General features: G+C 36.7%; 1 protein-coding gene across 4 annotated transcripts in view; it reads right to left on the reverse strand.

The window, feature by feature from the left end:
* Positions 1 to 1,989: 1,989 nt before the first annotated feature.
* The window catches only part of ANO4 (anoctamin 4), a 384,614-nt gene continuing 367,819 nt past the window's right edge, over positions 1,990 to 18,784 (reverse strand). For all 4 annotated transcript variants that reach the window (XM_046014085.1, XM_046014083.1, XM_046014084.1 and 1 more), the window contains 4 exons: positions 17,020 to 17,139; positions 6,540 to 6,645; positions 4,900 to 5,095; positions 1,990 to 2,734 (listed from right to left, as the gene is read on the reverse strand). In XM_046014085.1, coding sequence (XP_045870041.1) covers positions 4,904 to 5,095; positions 6,540 to 6,645; positions 17,020 to 17,139 — 418 coding nt within the window. In that variant the 3' untranslated portion in view covers positions 1,990 to 2,734; positions 4,900 to 4,903. The remainder of the gene's footprint in view (positions 2,735 to 4,899; positions 5,096 to 6,539; positions 6,646 to 17,019; positions 17,140 to 18,784) is intronic.

Consider the following 18,784-nt stretch of genomic DNA (forward strand, 5'->3'; position numbering starts at 1 on the left):
TCCAAGTTCCCTGGTCATGGCTATGCAGATAAAGCCACTGGCTGGGACTACTTCTTTGGCATTATAGCTAAGAACTCAGTTTTCCAAGATCTGACTATTGGTTGTTGCAATCACTTTCTCTCTTCTCCATCATAATCAGAATCCCAGTGGCCAAGTCCTGGAGATTTTCCTGCAACTTCTTTGGGGGAAAATTAGAATGGGAACTGCTAAAAAGTGACCCATAATGCTGGAGGTGCTGAATGTTCACACAGTGCTGCTCTCCATCTCTTCCCTGGAGGAACTGTAGGCTCAGGAAAGACCTTGGCATAGCACTGTATCAGCCTGGAATAGGGGCAATGTGGTCAACCTGTAGCTTCTCCTCTGCTCTTCCAATGTGGTCTTTTTTGGTCTCCATTGTATGGGGGTGCTTCAGCATCACTCCTGCATTCTAAATTTTCTCAGTGGTCTTATCCATGAATAGTTGTTAGTTTCCATTTTGCGAGGAAGAGCAAAGTCAGGAACCTATATCTCTGTCTTGGTGATGTTACTCCTTACACTTTATTTCTTATAAACTACATCAGAAATTCTCTTCTATAACCTTCTTTGTCTTTCTCCCCACAACAAACCTAAAAACACCTTAAGATATTCAACACATTTTCCTTGTACCCCAAACGGGGAAGGTGAATAAGTATACTCACTGCATTGGGAGAAAGAAAGAGAAGAGTGGGCAAGCAGAATGGTGGGAGGAAAGAGGAAGGGAGGGAGAGAGTATAAGAGGAAGAAAGGAAGAAAAGAATTGTATGCTAGAAACATATCAGGAATTGTGATTGTCTGAAGCACTTGGAATAGCAGAGGCAGAATTCCACAGGCAGAAAAAAATTCTGGCTATAGAGCTGTCTTAAGTTCAGTTTATGCTCAGACCAGTAGAAAGTGGTACTTAAATGTTTTACTTCTTGGTCCTGACAAGTGTGTTTGGTAGTCCTCTACCTAGCTTTGAATGTTCATGGCCCGTTCCAAACCCAAAGAAGGGCTTGCAATTCTTTCTTTTGCCCTTGCTGCTTTCCCTGCCTCAAGGACTTATTGGGCCATGATGTTTGGAACTTGGAGAGGCATAGCAAACAGAAGTTACAAGCTAAGTCAGTAGAGCGAGTTTTGTCTTATTGGAATGTCTCTTTGCATTTCATCTCTTAAGACTTTTCATAGAAGTTCCTCTCCCAGTGGCTGCTGTGAAGTATATCACAGACTTCTTAGCCAAAGATTGAAAAGAAAACTCTTTCAATGGCCTTTTTGCCTTCAGTTTCCATAAAGTACTTCTCTATAGTTTAGGCCCTGGTAGGGTTAGAATTTCACTCCTATGAACATCAGGTCATGGAAAAATAAAACTAAGAAATGGTTGAAGTTCTGGCCTGCCCAAAGCCACTCTGACTGCCTGCTTCTATACAAGCTAAAGACGCATCTATGGTCTTTGGGAATCAATCAGCTTAAGAGAGCACACATCTGAAGGAGGACAGTGTTCGTTAGACATGGTAATGGGAGCACTCTCATCTCTCTGACATAGACAAGATGATAACATAGTTCAAGGGCAAGTTCTGCTATCTCTAGAAAAAGAGTTACCACAAGAGGCATGTTTAGAAACCTTCCCCTCCCCAGATAGAATGGCTTCTTCCTATGAGTAGCAGATCAGACTAGTAAGCAAGGTAATCAAAATGCATTAATTATCATTGGCTATACTTAATATTTCTTCAACAAAGTATGTCAATGGCATTTTCCATGTTCTTCTATGGAATTTCTAATTAGGTGGCTTCGTACTCTGAAAAGGTAGTACAGAAACAAGATGGAAAAAATGGATTTAGAAAAAATAGTCTCTCTGAAGGGTGAAGTGATTTCTTAGGAGTATGTGGGAGTAATAAACATTTTTTAAAGATCCCACTCTGATTTCTCTTGTTCTATGAGGAAAAAATACAACAGAATTTCAGAAGACCCAACTGAAAATATTCCATGTGCATAAATTTATTTTAAATTTTATTGCATCACATTATACAAGCATTAAACATGGCTTCATGTTGATGACTATTTAAATGTGAAAATTTATCATTCATGTCAGTACCCTTTGGCTATTTACAAGTAAGGAATTTCTATGTACTTTATATATCTCTGTATTTGTATGTACATATGTAAGAATACATGACTATACATATGTACACAGAGAAATACATCTATGGCCATACACATAGCTATAGATATGTCATATATAATAATCTCCTCAGAAAGATCTGAAATTAAAAAAAAAAAAGAAAAAGTTGTAAACAGGGTCTTGTCTCTATTGTTTGGTGACATGGAATTAGGACCATATGATGACATTCTAAGAATGTGTCCAGGTGTTTGAATACCCTTATTAGCCCAGTGTCTGTAAAATTCACATGGGGTAGAATGCAAAAAAGGTAGCAAACAGGCTGAAAAACAGGCCCAGTATACAAGTTCCCCTTGGTTTTAAAAACTTGAGAATGTAACTGCCCATGATGTGCATGCTTGCTTGGTCAAGAATGGTCTATGGATAGATAGCAACTGTGTGCTGCAATGTGATTTCACAGCAGCATGATTTCCCAGTAGTCCTTTAGGGTGCTGACCCCCCTGCTGCTGTCAGTGTCTGCGACATGCACTGCGGCTGCGTTTTAGTCATTCACTTGAATGTGCTTTTGCACAGCTGGGAGAAGTAAACAGAATTCAGGTCCTTGGTTTGAAAATAAACTATTACCTAGAAAGAGAAAAGAAGGCATTAAAACCCTATGTACACATGATGGCTTAAAAACACAGTGCCTGACTATGTGTCAAAAGCATTTAAAGAATTTGTAACCCCAAACCGAGTCAGATATGGTACAAACATTATTATGTCTGCTTTACAGATAAACAGACTGAGTCAGAAAGGCAGTCTGAAGCAAAGTGACATCCTGCCAACTGTTGCAGGCATAGAGTCAGACAGATAAACACTATGCTTTCAAGCAAAAATTAGAAATGGCCTCTGGGGAGAGAGCAGCCATTGTGATAAAGCTAAAAGAAGCTCCCAGTTGGTTACCAGCCCTACAGAGCAGTGCAGCCCTTGGGTGTAGGTAATGTCATTGCTTCAGCCTGGTCTCTAGCCACTGGAGCTCCTAGAACAATGTTCTTCACTAATGTCTGCCTCCTACCCCCAAACAAAGCCATCTGGGACAGTCTTTCTCCTCTGACGGCTGACCAGAGCCACAGAAGAGGTGATCTGAATGGGTATCAGGACCAGGGGCTTGGAACAAATTCTAGGATTCAGAATATTAAAGCTGGATAGGCTCTTAAAGTATTGTTCAGTCCAACTACTTTACTTTTACAAATGTGGAAATCGAATCCACATGAATATTCCATTCCAGGTCCTACAGATAGAGAATGGAAAAACAAGATCTAGAATCTGGCAGACTACAACAAAATGCTTAATTATACAAATCCCCTACAGTATTCTATAGCACTTTATTGTTTAATATGTGTCTCACATACATTGCCTTATTTGAACTGCATATCAGCTCTGCCAAACAAGAAGTCTTAGAAAAATTAAGCATTTTTCCCCAAATCACAGAGCCAAATGGTAAATTTGGGAAATGACAAAATTATTATGTTGCAAAAAATGTCTTGACTTTAAGTGAAACCAAGGCCTACTTTGGAATTGAGGGTTAGAGAATTGTTCAATATCTATATACCACTATAATACCTGTGGGTCTGGGGTTTGGGTGATTTCCTCCAAGTCTACCTTCATATCCAACTCATAATAGCCTTCCGCACTCTTAACACAGATCTGGGGTGACATAAATTCACTAACATCTCTGCAGATAACTGCTACATCTTAACCAATACAAAAAGTGAAAAACATAACGTTTCCCCCCTTGTATACCTCATTTTTCTTTTGGAAACCAAATTTTGAACAATGATTTCAAAGTTAGTTTTCAAACGAGTGGAGACAGAGGAATGATGGGTGAGGAAGGCAAAAGAAATGCTTTTGTATTAGATGCGCAGAATACCAAAAAAGAGAGGTCATCTAATCATTTCATCACTGAAGAAACAGAAGTCCAGAGGTTAGCTGACTTGCCCAAGGACACACAGCTAATAGAATTGTCAGAGAGGTTTCAGAAAAACTTTCTGATAAGATATGTGGGAACATTATGAAAGTTTCTTACAATGTTTTTAGCCTTAATCCACCAAACCTTTATCAACTGAATTATGTTTAAAGTGTGCCATGTACTTAACCCTATGCTAACTAGTTGAAAGAATAAAATTACCATCCATAAGGACGTTCCTAAAAATGCTTAAAATTGGGCTGGGCAAGCCTGATCATAAAATTTTATGATCATAAAATAATAAATTAACAATACAGATCCATATATGTGTCAATATGTGTAACACAGATGAAATAACCAGAGAAGTTTATAAGAAGTGAGACTCAGTGGGCTGATAAGTCTGGGGAAAACTTAGAGGGTATGGTGTGACATGGACCAACCCAGTAGGAAACAATAAATGGGTGATGAAGGGAAGGCCATCTTGGGTCAGATAAAAAGGTGACTTTCCATCCCCAAGGCAACATGACTCTTCTTTCCGTTTAAAGAGAATCTCCAGACTGGAGTGGAAGGGTGAGAGGCAGATTTATTTCAGGAACACTGAGGCCAATTCCTAAAGACCTTGATTGCCAGACCAAGAGTGGCACGAAGGTAAAGAAGAGTTGCAGGAATTATGTGCAAAGGGAAGATAAAGTTAAAATGTGCAATTTAGAAACAGGTGGTTTGGGAATCTTCTAAGGAGTTTGATTTCTATCAGTAGGACATGACAAGCTTTGACTCAGGAAGTTTAAAGTACCTCCTTCAGCCCAAGGAGAGGTTTTAGACCATGAGAACACTTCTCACCTACCTGGTCATGGCCACTCATTGTGGTGTGCTTTTCCATTTTTCTTCCTCTCCTTTCGTTCCTTTTGGAGACGTTCCAGTTCTGCTTCATACATCATCTCCTGAATCAAGTACTTCTCTCTTCTCATTCGATCCCTTAGATCTTTTGGGAGGTCTGGGATCAGATATGAAATGAGGTGCTTTATACAAAACACGAGATGCTAAAAACATAAAGGAGAATACAGTAAGTTAGCTCTATTGACCATCCTTAGCTGGAAAGAGCTCTGGAATTTGGTGCAAGAACTCCTCTCACTCCAGGGATGTGGAGCTTCTTGAGTGACTGGAGAGTGGAAGGAGGCCAGGGGAGGTATGTGAGGAAAGATGATCACAGGGATAGGAGAAGACTAAAATTGGTCTGATAACACTTCACAGGGAATGAAAAAAGGAATCAGGAAGAATGCAGAGAAGGAGTGGTCAGAGAATGTAAAGGTGAGCCAGAAGTACCTATACCATGGAGTCAGGAAACCCAGGATTGAATCCTGGCTCTGTAGCTTTTATTACTGAAGAGGTGTATGCTTTACCTGGGAATAAATCACTCTGAGCTTCAATTTGCTCATGTCTAAAATGGCCATTATGGTGGACAATTATAAGAAAACATTTCAAAATGCTTTGCAGATTGCCAAATTTGCTTTGCAAATTTTGATTACGAAAATGACCCGTAGGCCTAAAGGAAGTGATCATTTTAGGAAGAAACTTTTTTTCAGGTAAACTGCCACAAATTATTTATCTGACTTACTTAAAGCTGAAACTCTAGAAACACTGTCATTTCTGTTTGTCTATATGATGACCAGTAAAGTACTAGAAGATCATTTAAATGCTCTCATAATTCTAGAGTATTAAGAAAGTGAATTCCCAGGGAAGAACAACTTGTCTTCTCCTGGTTACCTGGAATGAAGGGGAAAATGATGGAAGAAGAGGTATAGGAAATGTCCAGTCCAAGCCAAGAAGTAGTCCTGGTTTGCATTAATCTGACTTTAATATATGTGACAGGAGATGGAATGTCCATTTATAAGTACAGTCATAGAAACGCAAATGATTTCTAGTAGCAATTTTCTTAAAGATTAAAAATAGACGATATATTTTTACTGACATATAATATAAGTAATTGTTAGGTAGATTAAAAGTCAGTTTTGAGTCTAAGATAATACTTATTTTTGTCCTGAGTGTGAGTAATGTTGTGATGACACACAACCAGAGGCTACCGTTTGTACAAGATCCAGTTCAATGTTTTCCAAACTATAGTCCTTTAACATCTACATAAGAAAAAATCACCTTGGAGGGCTTGTGGAAAGCAAAGTATAGACATGATGTATCTGAGTCTCCAGAAGTAGTGATGAAAAACCTGCAGTTTTCCTAAAGTTGAAGAACAATGGCCCTAGAACATTAGGACTGATGATTTGTGACCTATCCATAAACAATCAATAATAGACTTTCAATTGTTTCTTAGACAACTCAAGGGGAAGAAAAAGACTTTTTAAAGAGGCTATATAAAATCACTATAATACTTCTGGACATACATAATCACATTGAGAGTTCTCACACTTACATTTATGCATTACTCTTAGTTACTTAATTATGGCAAAGGAATTGGTTAAGAGAACATACCTCAAACACAATGATAAAAGCCAATCGAGCTGCTAGGACATGCCAAAACTGCAGTGTGTAGCCATAGGGCACCAGTGAATGAGGAGGGTCACGGTAGTCTCGGTATCTATAAATATACAAGAGAATGAATGTTATATTCCGAACTTATTTTCCTGACTCCCAAATCTCAATTCCCACTATGTAGCTCTCATTCATTATAGATAGTTCAAAAAGTTTCTCTATCCCAGACTGTCTATCTCTATCCCTATCTGTCACTTGTCCATCTTTTCTTCTTCTGGTAAAAGAATCTCTCTTCTCTGGGGAATTATCCATGTGGGTTAGGCAGGGTTCACCCCCGACCCCTGACCCCAGTTCAAAAGATAAGTCAGACCTGATTGGTGGGAATCCTCACCAGGACTTCTCCTAGAATGACCATTTATTAAATTATAACAAGTCCACAGAAGGTAAAATCCTGGAGCTGCTGCAGGTTCTCACAGACTGTGGAGACAGCTTGCTTGTGAAGGAAGTCATTCGAACAACACAGCTAGCAGAGAGGCACTGTCTTGCTGACAGAGCTGGAGGCTTGAGACCAGCCATTACTTGTGTAGTTATCCTGCCAACTTCCCAGTTACCTGAACAAGTGAATTTCTTTCTAAGTCCATTTATACTGGATTTCTGCCACTTGCCACTGAGGAGGCCTTCCTAATATGTGCTCCAACTATAACTTTTGGGTCGGCATCAAGTTCCATAAACATTTGTGAGATACCTTGTTCCTATTAGGAACCAGGCACCTGTCCTAGGAACTTAAATTCATTTGACTCCATTTTATCTTTACCACTATCATTACTATTATCACAGGTAGGAAAATTGAAAAATGACTCTCATAGAGTTTTCACATGTCTTAAATCCAGTGTTCTTTTCATTAGCCCCAGAAATGTGGAAAGGTCTGGAGATGCTAATTCTTCTAACAGTTCTGTGTGTAAACATACCAAATTCCCTTCTCTGAGGAAAAGTTATGATTATACAGGCTCTCATGTAAGACAGTACCTAACATCAGAGTCGGCACTAATTTGTATATGAGGATACAAGACAACTCCTATGTGGAGTATCTCTTTTTAAATTATGTATAATTGACATATGATGTTATATTGGTTTCAGGTACAGAAAACATTGCTTTGACAAAATTTAAACATTAATATTCATCACAATAAGTATAGCCTCCATCTGTCATCAATACAACATTATTACAGTATTGACTATATTCCTTATACTGTACTTTTCATCCTGGGACTTATTTCATAACTGGAGGTCTGCAATCTCCATTATCTATTTAGCCTATTCCCCTACCTACCTCCACTCTGACAATCACCACTTTGTTCTCTGTGTTTAAGAGTTCATTTGATTTGTTTTTTAGATTCCACACATAAGTGAAAATAATATAGTATTTGTTTTTCTCTGAGTTATTCACTTATAATACTCTCTAGGTCCTTCCATATTGTCACAAATGTCAAGATCTCATTCTTTTTAATGGCTGAGTAATATTTCATTGCATGCATGTAAACTACCACTTCTTTATCCATTGATCTATCAGCAGACATTTAGGTTGCTTCCATACCTTACCTATTATAATAATGCTTCAGTAAACATAAGGGCACATGTATCTTTTTGAATTTTTGTTCTCATTTTCTTTGGGCAAATACTCAGTAGTAGAATTATTGGATTGCACAGTATTTCTAATGTTTTGAGGAACCTCTATAATGTCTTCCACAGTGGTTACACCAATTTACATTCCCACTAATAGTGCACAAGGATTCCCTTCTCTCCACATCCTCGCCAACACTTATTTCTTGTCTTTTTGATACTAGCCATTCTGGCTGGTGTGAAGTGATATCTCTTTGTGGTTTTGATTTGCATTTCCCTGATAGTGATGTTGAGCACCTTTTTATGTGTCTGTTAGCCATCTGTATGTTTTCTTTGGGAAGATGTCTACTCACTCTATTTTTTAAACTGATCATTTCTTTTTTGATGTTATTTATATATTTTGGATATAAACCCCTTATCAGATCTATTGCAAATATCTACTCCCATTTACAGGATACCATTTTGTTTTATTGATGATTTCCTTTGCTGTGCCAAAGGTGTTTATTTCAATGTAGTCTTAGTAGTTTATTTTTGGTTTTATTTCCCTTGCTTGAGAACACATATCCATAAATATTTTGCTGTGGCTGATGTCCAAGAGATTATTGTCCATGTTTTTTTCCTAAGAGTTATATGGTTTCAGGATTCGCATTTAAGTCTTTAATCCATTCTGACTTTATTTTTTCATATGGTTAAGAAAGTGGTCCAGTTTCATTCTTTTGCATGTAGCTGTCCAGTTTTATAACTGAATGTTTCCCAATATCATCTGTTTAAAAGACTGTCTTTTGTCGATTGCCTCCTTTTTTCACAGATTAATTGACCATGTAAGTGTGCATTTATTTCTGGGCTGTTTATCCTAGTCCATTGGCCAGTATGTCAATTTTTGTCCTGTGCAGAGCATCTTTAGAAAGTACTAAGGACTATAGAAATGAGCTGTCACTATTATCATCACAATAATCATCTTAATTATCATTGATGCTTATGGTATATAATAATTATCTATTTTGTCATTAAAATTATATTTATAGTGCATATCTGCTGAAAGTAAGAATTAATCTATTAGTGCCTTCAAGCCATTGGTTCCCTCTGTAATGATGAGGATTACGTAATTGTCTAGAACACTTTTATTCTAATATATGGTTATATAAGTGGTTCCTGTCAAAGGAAGGTCCAAACTACTCACGACTAAAAGTCTGCATGAACTATTCTTTTTTTAATTTTTTTTAACCTTTAGCAGAGCACAAGAATCAGTAACTGTGCTTTCTGCAATTAAGATAACAAATGTCATTCCTGTGTTTCTTTAGCTACCTATATTTCAAATGTAGTCTGAGCAAACATTCTAGAAGAAAAATGATAGTATGCCTTTTATTATTATTTATTGTATTTATAAAAAAAATTATAAAAATTGTTTCAACAGTTACCCTCATTAATTCCTTAAAGTTTTTTTTTTTACATGACAGCATTTATTGAAACAAGATTACTTTTGGAACATACTGCTCCTTTCCTATTAATGCCTCAACTCTGCTCTTTTGCCCTTCATTGTGACTGCCCCATCTCTTCGCTTCTTAGACCTTGTTCAGCTTTTCATTTGAAGAATGTTAGTAAATCTCTTCCTCCTCAGATCCCACCTAAATTCACTGGGTGGAAAATCATGGTTTTTCCCTTGATTGTTTCCAAAGACACAATATGAACATAACATTCTGAAATTTCTGCTACAAATCTGTAGCAAATAAATGAATTCATTTACATATCAAATATAAACACTCATTAAATAAAAGTATGAAGACTAAAAAGATTGAAATACTTTTTATGACCAAATGATGACAGGGAGTATCAAACATGAGTCTATTTATAAAACTGTACATATATGCAAGTAATAGTTTGCTCCCCCATTCTGCTATTTGGTTTTATGGGGTTTCAGTTACCACACCCTCCCTACCACAGTCAGGAGGTAGATGGTCCTCTTTCTATTGTTACAGTGCCAATAGTAGCCTAATGCTAGGTCACAATGTCTATGTCATTCCCCTTGCTTCATTTCTTCATGTAGGAATTTTATCATCTTATATCATCAAAAGAAGGGTGAGTACAGTACTAGAAGATATTTTGAGAGAGATACCACATAACTTTTCTTATAGTATATTGTTATAATTGTTATATTATTGTTGCTAATTTATAAATTAAACTTTATTATGTAAGTATGTATAGGAAAAACATAGCATATATACGATTTGGTACCACCCACAGTTGCAAGCGTCCACTTGGGGCCTTGGAATGTATCTCCCACAGATAAGTGAGGACTACTGAAATATGCAAAAATGAAGAAAACACTTGTTTTTCGGTGGTGATCTTACATTTTAATTAACGGATTTTTATAAATATTTTAAAAATTAACACTTTTTTGAAGGTAAAACACATTTTTTTAGGTGAAAAAATAGATTTCATTTATTAAGAAATAAAATGGTAATTAAAAACTTTTTTTCCTATGTCAGCTATATTTCAGTAAAAAGAGAAAAAAACCTAAAAAAACTTTTTTCTTCTACCGCCAATTAGCAGTTTTGTTTTTGTAACTTTTCTTTTTCTTTTTCTTTTTTTTATTTGAATATTAATTATTTTTTTCAGCATAACAGTATTTATTGTTTTTGCACAACACCCAGTGCTCCATGTTTATTTTGAGTTTTTAACTACAGATTGCATGAAATGTACATTGTCTTTTTAAAAAATTTGTATTTTTTAAATTGCTTTTCAGTGTACTAGAATTCATTGTTTATGCACCACACCCAATGCTCCTTGCAATACACACTATTAATATTTAGAAAGCACTTACATTGTTGGCTACAGTGAGATGGCAATATCAGATAATTTCTATACAGAGATCCAGTGGTTGAGAATATGCATCTATTGGTTCAACTTCTGTATAGTATGCAACCATTTGTGGATCTGCCACAGAGCTCTGCTAATTTGTGCACAAAAGGATGCAATGTGTCTACGTTGGCACTTCTGATTCTTATTCTCAGAATCTATGAAATTTTTTTTTAAATTTTATTTATTTGTCAGAGAGAAGGAGAGAGAGAGAGAGCACACAGGCAGGCAGAGGTGGAGAGAGAAGCAGGCTCCCTGCCGAGCAAGGAGACCATGCGGGACTCGATCCCAGGACCCTGGGATCATGACCCGAGCCGAAGGCAGCGGCTTAACCCACTGAGCCACCCAGGCGTCCCAGAATCTATGAAATTTTTAAGAAGTTTCAGTTTTCAGAAGCAGCAGGTTTCTGGCCTTCCTCCTCTCTTAAGCCATTGTATCAAAAAGTCAAGTTTCTCTTTAGAAGACTCCTCACTGCTACCCTAATACAATTAAATTGCAGTGTGCTAATGAGTTTGGCTATCATCTGTTTCACTGCCCTCAGTTCTCTCCAGAACTATGCACTGGAAAGCACACTGAAACTGTATTTGCCTCATTTTATGATCGTAGGTAATTCATGAAGTTTCTCTGGACATTGGTTTTCTCTAGTAACACAATTATGTTCTCTCCATCTCACCAGGTGCTAAAATTTTGAACTCTCCCATTTCTTCTTTGAGTTTTCAGATGAATGCTTCCAGCCTACCCCTGATCCCACTGGCCTTTCCAACGAGGCAGAGGTCTGAGAGGTGCTCAGATGTTATTTGTGCTCCTCTCTGTTTTTGATGCAGTACTATTTATTTGCCAAATGCCAAATATTTATTTTGATGCGGTGCTATTTATTTATTTATGCAAAGAAAACAATTCTCTGGTGCTGCTGTAGAAACAGACAGAAAGCTAAGTTTCAAAGCTAAGTGAATCAATGTGCTACTTCTCTAATCTTCATTTAATATCTTCAAAGAAACTAAGTGGTCCAGTGGCATTAATGTTTGGAGAATTTTTTTTTTCAAGAAAGTCAGACTTGTTTTCACAAAGTAACACTTATAATTTCTTGACTTCAATTTTACATGTGGGAAAGTCAGGGTATTCCCACTTAAGCTAGTGGATTCTCTAAAGCAGCTTTTGTTTCTCAAGAAATGGATTATTGGTTTGCAAATATATACATATTTTCCAGTGCCAGGTATAGTTAATTTACTCCTATTTTTAAAAGTGAGAAAGTATATATACATTTAAAAGAATGAGGGGCACCTGGGTGGCTCAGTGGGTTAAGCCTCTGCCTTCAGCTCAGGTCATGATCCCAGGGTCCTGGGATTGAGCCCCACATCAGGCTGTCTGCTCAGCAGGGAGCCTGCTTCCCCTTCTCTCTGCCTGCCTCTCTGTCTACTTGTGATCTCGCTCTCTGTCAAATAAATAAATAAAATCTTTGAAAAGAAAGATAAAAAAAGAAAAAAGAATGATAGTGAACGTCACATAACCGCCATCCAAGTTAAGACACAGAACATGTGTCTTAACCATATTAACAGGAGTCAATAACTTAGAAATGCCTCACTAGCAATCCCAGACACTCAGAAAGTTAACTGCTATTTAATTTTCTGCTTTTCTCTATAGTTACACTACTTACACAGGTGTTCTTGAATAAAACAGTGCTTAGTTTTGTCTGCTTTGAACTCTATATAAAGGAAATCATATTGTATGTGTTATTTTGTGATTATATCTTAAATGTGCAATTTTTAAGTTCGCGAAACTATTCCATTTTCCATTTATCTGATCCAGTGATACCACTATACTGATTATTATAATTTTATACTAATTCTAATGTAAGATAAATCTCCACTTTATTTTTCAAAAGCATTGTGACTATTCTTTATCCTTTGCATTTCCATATAACATAATTTTCAACCTCAGGTACACAGAATTGGCCTAATCATATTTAATCTTTTTAAATAAATCTCATTGATCCATTCATGTTCTTTTCTCAAACTTTTATATTTATTTAATACTTAATATGATGAACTCTCATATATCTACCATGTAACACAAGAATTAAAACCTTATCAGGAATTTATACCTTACCCCCATTCTCCTCATCCCCTTGCTTTCCTTATTCTGAATTTCATTGTTATTATTAAGAAAAGTTTGTATCAATATTCATTTGTCTGAATATACTGTTTAGTTTTGGTTTTGAACTTTCTAGAAAGGATCTTATACTGTACATAGTCTTCTGAAGCTTGCTTTTTTCTTTTTTCTTTTACGACCATGCTACTAAGATTCATCCTTACTCTTGTAAGTAACATCACCAAGGATGTTAGCCTGCGATTTTTTTTTTCTTGTGGTGTCTTTGTCTGGTTTTGGAGTTAGGGTAATGTAAAATGAGTTTGAAGGTATTCACTCCTATTATTTGGAAGATTCTGAGAAGAATTGGTATCAATTCTTTGAATGTGTGGTAGTAGAACCCACCAGTGAAGCTGTCTGGTCCTGGACTTTGGTTTCTTGGGAGTTTTTATTTGTCCGTTTAGAAAGGGAGGGGCAGAAGGAGAGAGAAAATCTTAAGCAAATTCCATGCCCAGTTCGGAGGCCCACTTGAGATTCATCTCTGAGATCATGCCCTGAGTGGAAATCAAGAGTCAGAGGCTTAACCGACTGAGCCACCAGGAGCACCTGTTGGGAGGTTTTTGATTACCGATTCAATTTCTTTACTAGTAATTGGTATGTTCCAATTCCCTGTTTCTTCCTGATTTGGTCTTTGTAATTTGTATGTTTCAAGGAATCTATCCACTCTTCTAGGTTGGTATATAATTGTCCATTGGTCTTTTACGATCCTTTGTTCTTCTGTGGTGTCAGTTACAAAGCATCTTCTTTCATTTCTCATTCATCTGAATTTTGTTTTCTTGGGGAGTCTAGCTAAAGGTTTGTCAATTTATTTATCTTTTCAAAGAACCACCTCCTAGTTTCATTGATCTTTTCTATTTGTTTTTAGTCTTATTTCTGCTCTGATCTTTGTTACTTTTTTCCTTCTACTAACTTCATTTGTTCTTTTTGTTTATTCTTGTTCCTTGAGCTATAAAGTTAGGTTGAGATTTTTCTTGTTTCTTGAGGTAAACATTTATTGCTATGAACTCCCCTCTTAGGACTCCTTTATCCTATATGTTTTGTTATGCTGTATTTCTATTTCCAAATGTCTCAAGCTATGTCTTACTTACCTTTTCACCCACTAGATGTTCAGTAATATGTTTAATCTCCACAAACTTGTGAATCTTTCCAGTTTTCTTTTTGTAATTTCTCATTTTATACCACCAGAGTCAGAAAAGATGTTTCATGTGATTTCCATCTTAAATTTATTAAGATTTGTTTTAATGATCTATCCTTGAGAATGTTTCTTTTTAATTTAAATTCAATATAATTAACAATGTATTTTAGTTTCAAAGTCAGAGTTTAGTGATTAATCAGTTGCATATAACACCCAGTGGTCATTATATCAAGTGCCCTCCTTAATGTCCATCACCCAGTTACCCTATCCCCCCCTTTTCCCCTCCACCAGCAATCCTCAGTTTGTTTCCTATAGTTAGGAGTCTCTTTCCCTCTCTGATTTCATCTTCTTTTATTCCACCCCCCTTCTCCAATGATCCTCTTTTGTTTCTTAAATTCCACATTTGAGATCATATAGTTGTCTTTCTGATTCATTTATTTTACTTAGCATAATACCCTCTAGTTCCATCTACATTGTTGCAAGTGGTAAGATTTCATTTTTTGATGGCTGAGAAAAATTCCACTGTGTGTGTATGTATGTATGTATGTATGTATGTGTATATACATATATATATACACCACGTTTTCTTTATCCATTCATCTGTTGATGGACATCTGGGCTTTTTCCATAGTTTGGCTATTGTGGACATTGAGGCTATAAACACTGGGGTGTAGGTTCTCCTCAAATTACTATGTTTGTATCCTTTGGGTAAATACTTAGTAGATCAACTGCTGGATTGTAGGGTAGCTATATTTCTTACGTTTTGAGGAACCTCCATATGGTTTTCCAGAGTGGCTGCACCAACTTGCCTTCCCACCAACAGTGTCAGAAAGTTCCCCTTTCTCCACATCCTTGCTAACATTTGTTGTTTCCTGACTTGTTGATTTTTGGCTTTTCTGACTGGTGTGAAGTGTTATCTTATGTGGTTTTGATTTGTATTCTGGAGAATGTTTTATGTGCACTTGAGAAGTATGTATTCTGATGCCTTTGGATGAAATGTTCTGTATAAATCTATAACATGCTGTATAGACCAATGTTATTTTATTGAATTTCTGTCTGGGTGATTTATTCATTGATGTATGTGGGGTATTAAAGTTCTCTACTATTAGTGTATTGCTATCTATTTCTCCCTTAGATCTATTAATATTTGTTTTATATACCAGGTGCCCCTGTGTTGGGTATGTTAGAAATCTTGTTGGATTGACTGACCTCTTTATTATTATATAATGATCTTGTCTATTATATTCTTTTCTTTAAAAAGTCTATATTTTAAAGGAAACAATATAGGTATCTCAGCTTTCCTAGGTTTTTATTTGCATGGAGTATCTTTTTCAATTCCTTAACTTTCAGTCTATTTATATCCTTACATCAGAAGTGAGTCTCATAGGTAACAAATAGATCAGTCTTGATTTTTTATACATTCAGCCACTCCATGTCTTCTGACTGAAGAATTTATTTTGTTTTTATTTAACGTAGTTACTGACAGGTATGTACCTACTGCCATTTTTAAATTACTTTCTGGCTGTTTTGTAGTTCCTGTTTATTTTTTTTCTTCCTCTCTCCCTTGATGATTTGATGGCTTTCTTTAGTGGTGGGCTTAGATTCCTTTCTCTTTTGTATCTCTACTGTAGGTTTTTGCTTTGTGGTTAATCAAGGCTAACCTATAACAACTAATAGTCTAAGTTGATAATTATTTTCATCACATTCTGAAGCTCTATATCTTTATTCTCTATATCTTTACTCTCCCTCCATTTTAAAAAAGATTTTATTTTTTTTTATTTGACAGAGAGAGAGAGATCACAAGTAGGAAGAGAGGCAGGCAGAGACAGAGGGGGAAGAAGGCACCCCACTGAGTAGAGAGCCCAATGTGGGGCTCGATCCCAGGACCCTGAGATCATGACCTGAGGCAAAGGCAGAGGCTTAACCCACTGAGCCACCCAGGTGCCCCTACTCTCCCTCCATTTTGTTTTTATGTCACAATGTCCATATTTTGTGTGTCCCTCAGATAATTATTGTGGTTATAATGATTTTTTCTCCTTTTGTCTTTTAATCTCATACTAACTTTATAAGTGATCATTCCCAGTTCTTTTCTATATATATACCAGTGAAATTTATGCTTTCATATGTTTTCTTGTTACTAATTACTGCCTCCTTCATTTTAACTTAAAGAAGTCCCTTTAACATTTCTTGTTAGGCTGGTCAAATGGTGATGAACTCCTTTAGCTTTTGCTTGTCTGGAAAACTCTTCATCTCTCCTTCAATTTTAAAGGACATTGTTCCTGGGCAGAATATTCTTGGTTGGCAGTTTTTTTTTCTTCCTTTTAGCTCTTTGAATAGATCATGCCACTTCCTCTGGCCTATGAAACTTCTACTGAGTAATCTGATAGTTTTATCGAGGAGGGTTTCCCCTTGTATGTAACAAGTTGTTTTTCTCTTATTGCTTTTAATATTCTTTTGATTATAAAGTCTTGGTATAGGTCTCTTTGGGTTACTCTTATATGGCTCTCTGGATCTGGATGTCTGCCTTCTACCCCAGAGATTCTATTTTAATTTTTTTAGGTCACAGCCTGGTCAAGAGGAGATTTTAAAATTCTCCAGTGGATTTTAGTGCATGATCAAGGCTGAGAACCACTGCTTTAAACCCACTCAGTCAGAAAGAGCTGTCTGAGCAAAACCCCCCCATGGCAGAGCCAGCCCAGGTTTGGCTAAGAGTGCCATACTCACCTGCAGTACTTGAGAGGAGTCCCCGAAAACTCACTGCCATCAGACTCAGGCTCAGATCGGTTCTCAAAGTCAGAAATTCGAAACACAGATAAGCTGGCATTTACATAGCCAACCATGCACCTAAAAGAGAAAAAGAATTCTATAATTAGTTCTCTGATCACTTCTGCATCCAATTCCTAGAAGCTCTTGCACTTGTAAATGCATTTCGCTTTGTTATAAGCACTCAAGTTAGGATATACTGAAAAACCCCAGGTATGTGGAATCATGAACAAGTCATTCTTTTATTCCATTCTTCTTGTTCAGAATCATCATCCAGAACCTCACTACCCCAATCAATACTTCAGTGAAATAGGTGAAAGACAGCATTGCATGATTAGTAGGAAAGTCACTGTTTCTTTCCTTGATGATGTAAACACACATACACACACAAACACATTCCTTTATTAATGAATATCTATAGTCTGTCATAATCCCTCAAGTGTGACTGGTGTTTCTATGATCCTCCCCCTCCAAATCACATCCCTTGCTAGAGTCATGCTAGGCTACATTCCCTGCATATACCATATGTTTTCATGCCTCTGTTCAGGTTATCTTTTCTATTTTCTCTTCATTTCTTTCTAAGAAGAAATAGTGCTCATTTTTCAATGAGCAACTAAAATAGCACTTCTTCTGGGGAGATATCCTAATCCCACCAGAAAAAGACCCATTCCCTCTTCTGTCTGGTGGTACCTAACTGCACCATTACCATACAGCTTGTGTTTGAGGTGCCTGCAAGGATGGAGGTCTTCTCCTTTAGTTTTTGGAACAGAGCAGGTGTCATAAGTATTTTTATGTTTTGTGTAGTGTAGGAATCCACTAAATATCATATTCAACTGATTTCATTTGAAGAAAATTAAAGCATCAGAGATTCTATCAAGGTTTTAAGAATGGACCAGGAATAAAATTATTACCTACATATCCCACAGCTAATAAGCTTGAGGACACATCTTCTATTCTGTATGAGGAGTCAGTATATTACAATACTAAAAACTTGGGTTTGAGGGTCAAACTGTATCTCTTCTGCTTTCTAGCCATGCAAATTTGGCAAGTTCTGTAACTTCATTAAACAGAAGTGCCTACCTCATAGGGTCATTGTGGGGATTAAACGAAACGATACATGTAAAGTGAGTGATAGAGTGTCTAGCATATAACAAGATCTTAATTAAATGTGAGTGGCTACTATTAATTTTATTTCTTGTACCTTGCAGAAGGTCAATAAATAATTATTGATTTAATGAATAAATCATAGCTTTCAAATTCTCTTCATTAACTTGTCTGGCATGATTATTCCAAGCTGCTGAACACCAAACCAAAATGATGACACACAGGTAGTTCTGAGAGGACATAATTTCTGTGTGTTGTCTTGATCAAGACAAGTCATTGAGGTTTTATCAGGGCCTTAAAAAGATGAACCAAGCAGAAGGACCCATTTTTCAAGTCACTCATGGGTGAAACACATGGTCAGTGGGTGTGTAATATGCCTTAATCCAACTGGCCGCAGGTCTCCCCTACCACTCCTTAAAACGGTAATTTGGAATATCTCCCTCGTCTTTGAACTGCCTAGAACATGACATGAAAGCAAATGAGTGCTTTGATGATTATTAGCTGTCATAGAGAGGGAGACAGTTTTTGTGAACTATAGAATACAGCAGAGTCTTCTCAGGAGCCAAATAGTGAGAGACGAAAGGTGCTCTGGAAACTTGCAGAAAACAAGCCCAACATTGAA

Source organism: Meles meles, chromosome 7 (assembly GCF_922984935.1).
Source record: "Meles meles chromosome 7, mMelMel3.1 paternal haplotype, whole genome shotgun sequence".
In the NCBI taxonomy this organism is placed as follows: Eukaryota; Metazoa; Chordata; class Mammalia; order Carnivora; family Mustelidae; genus Meles; species Meles meles.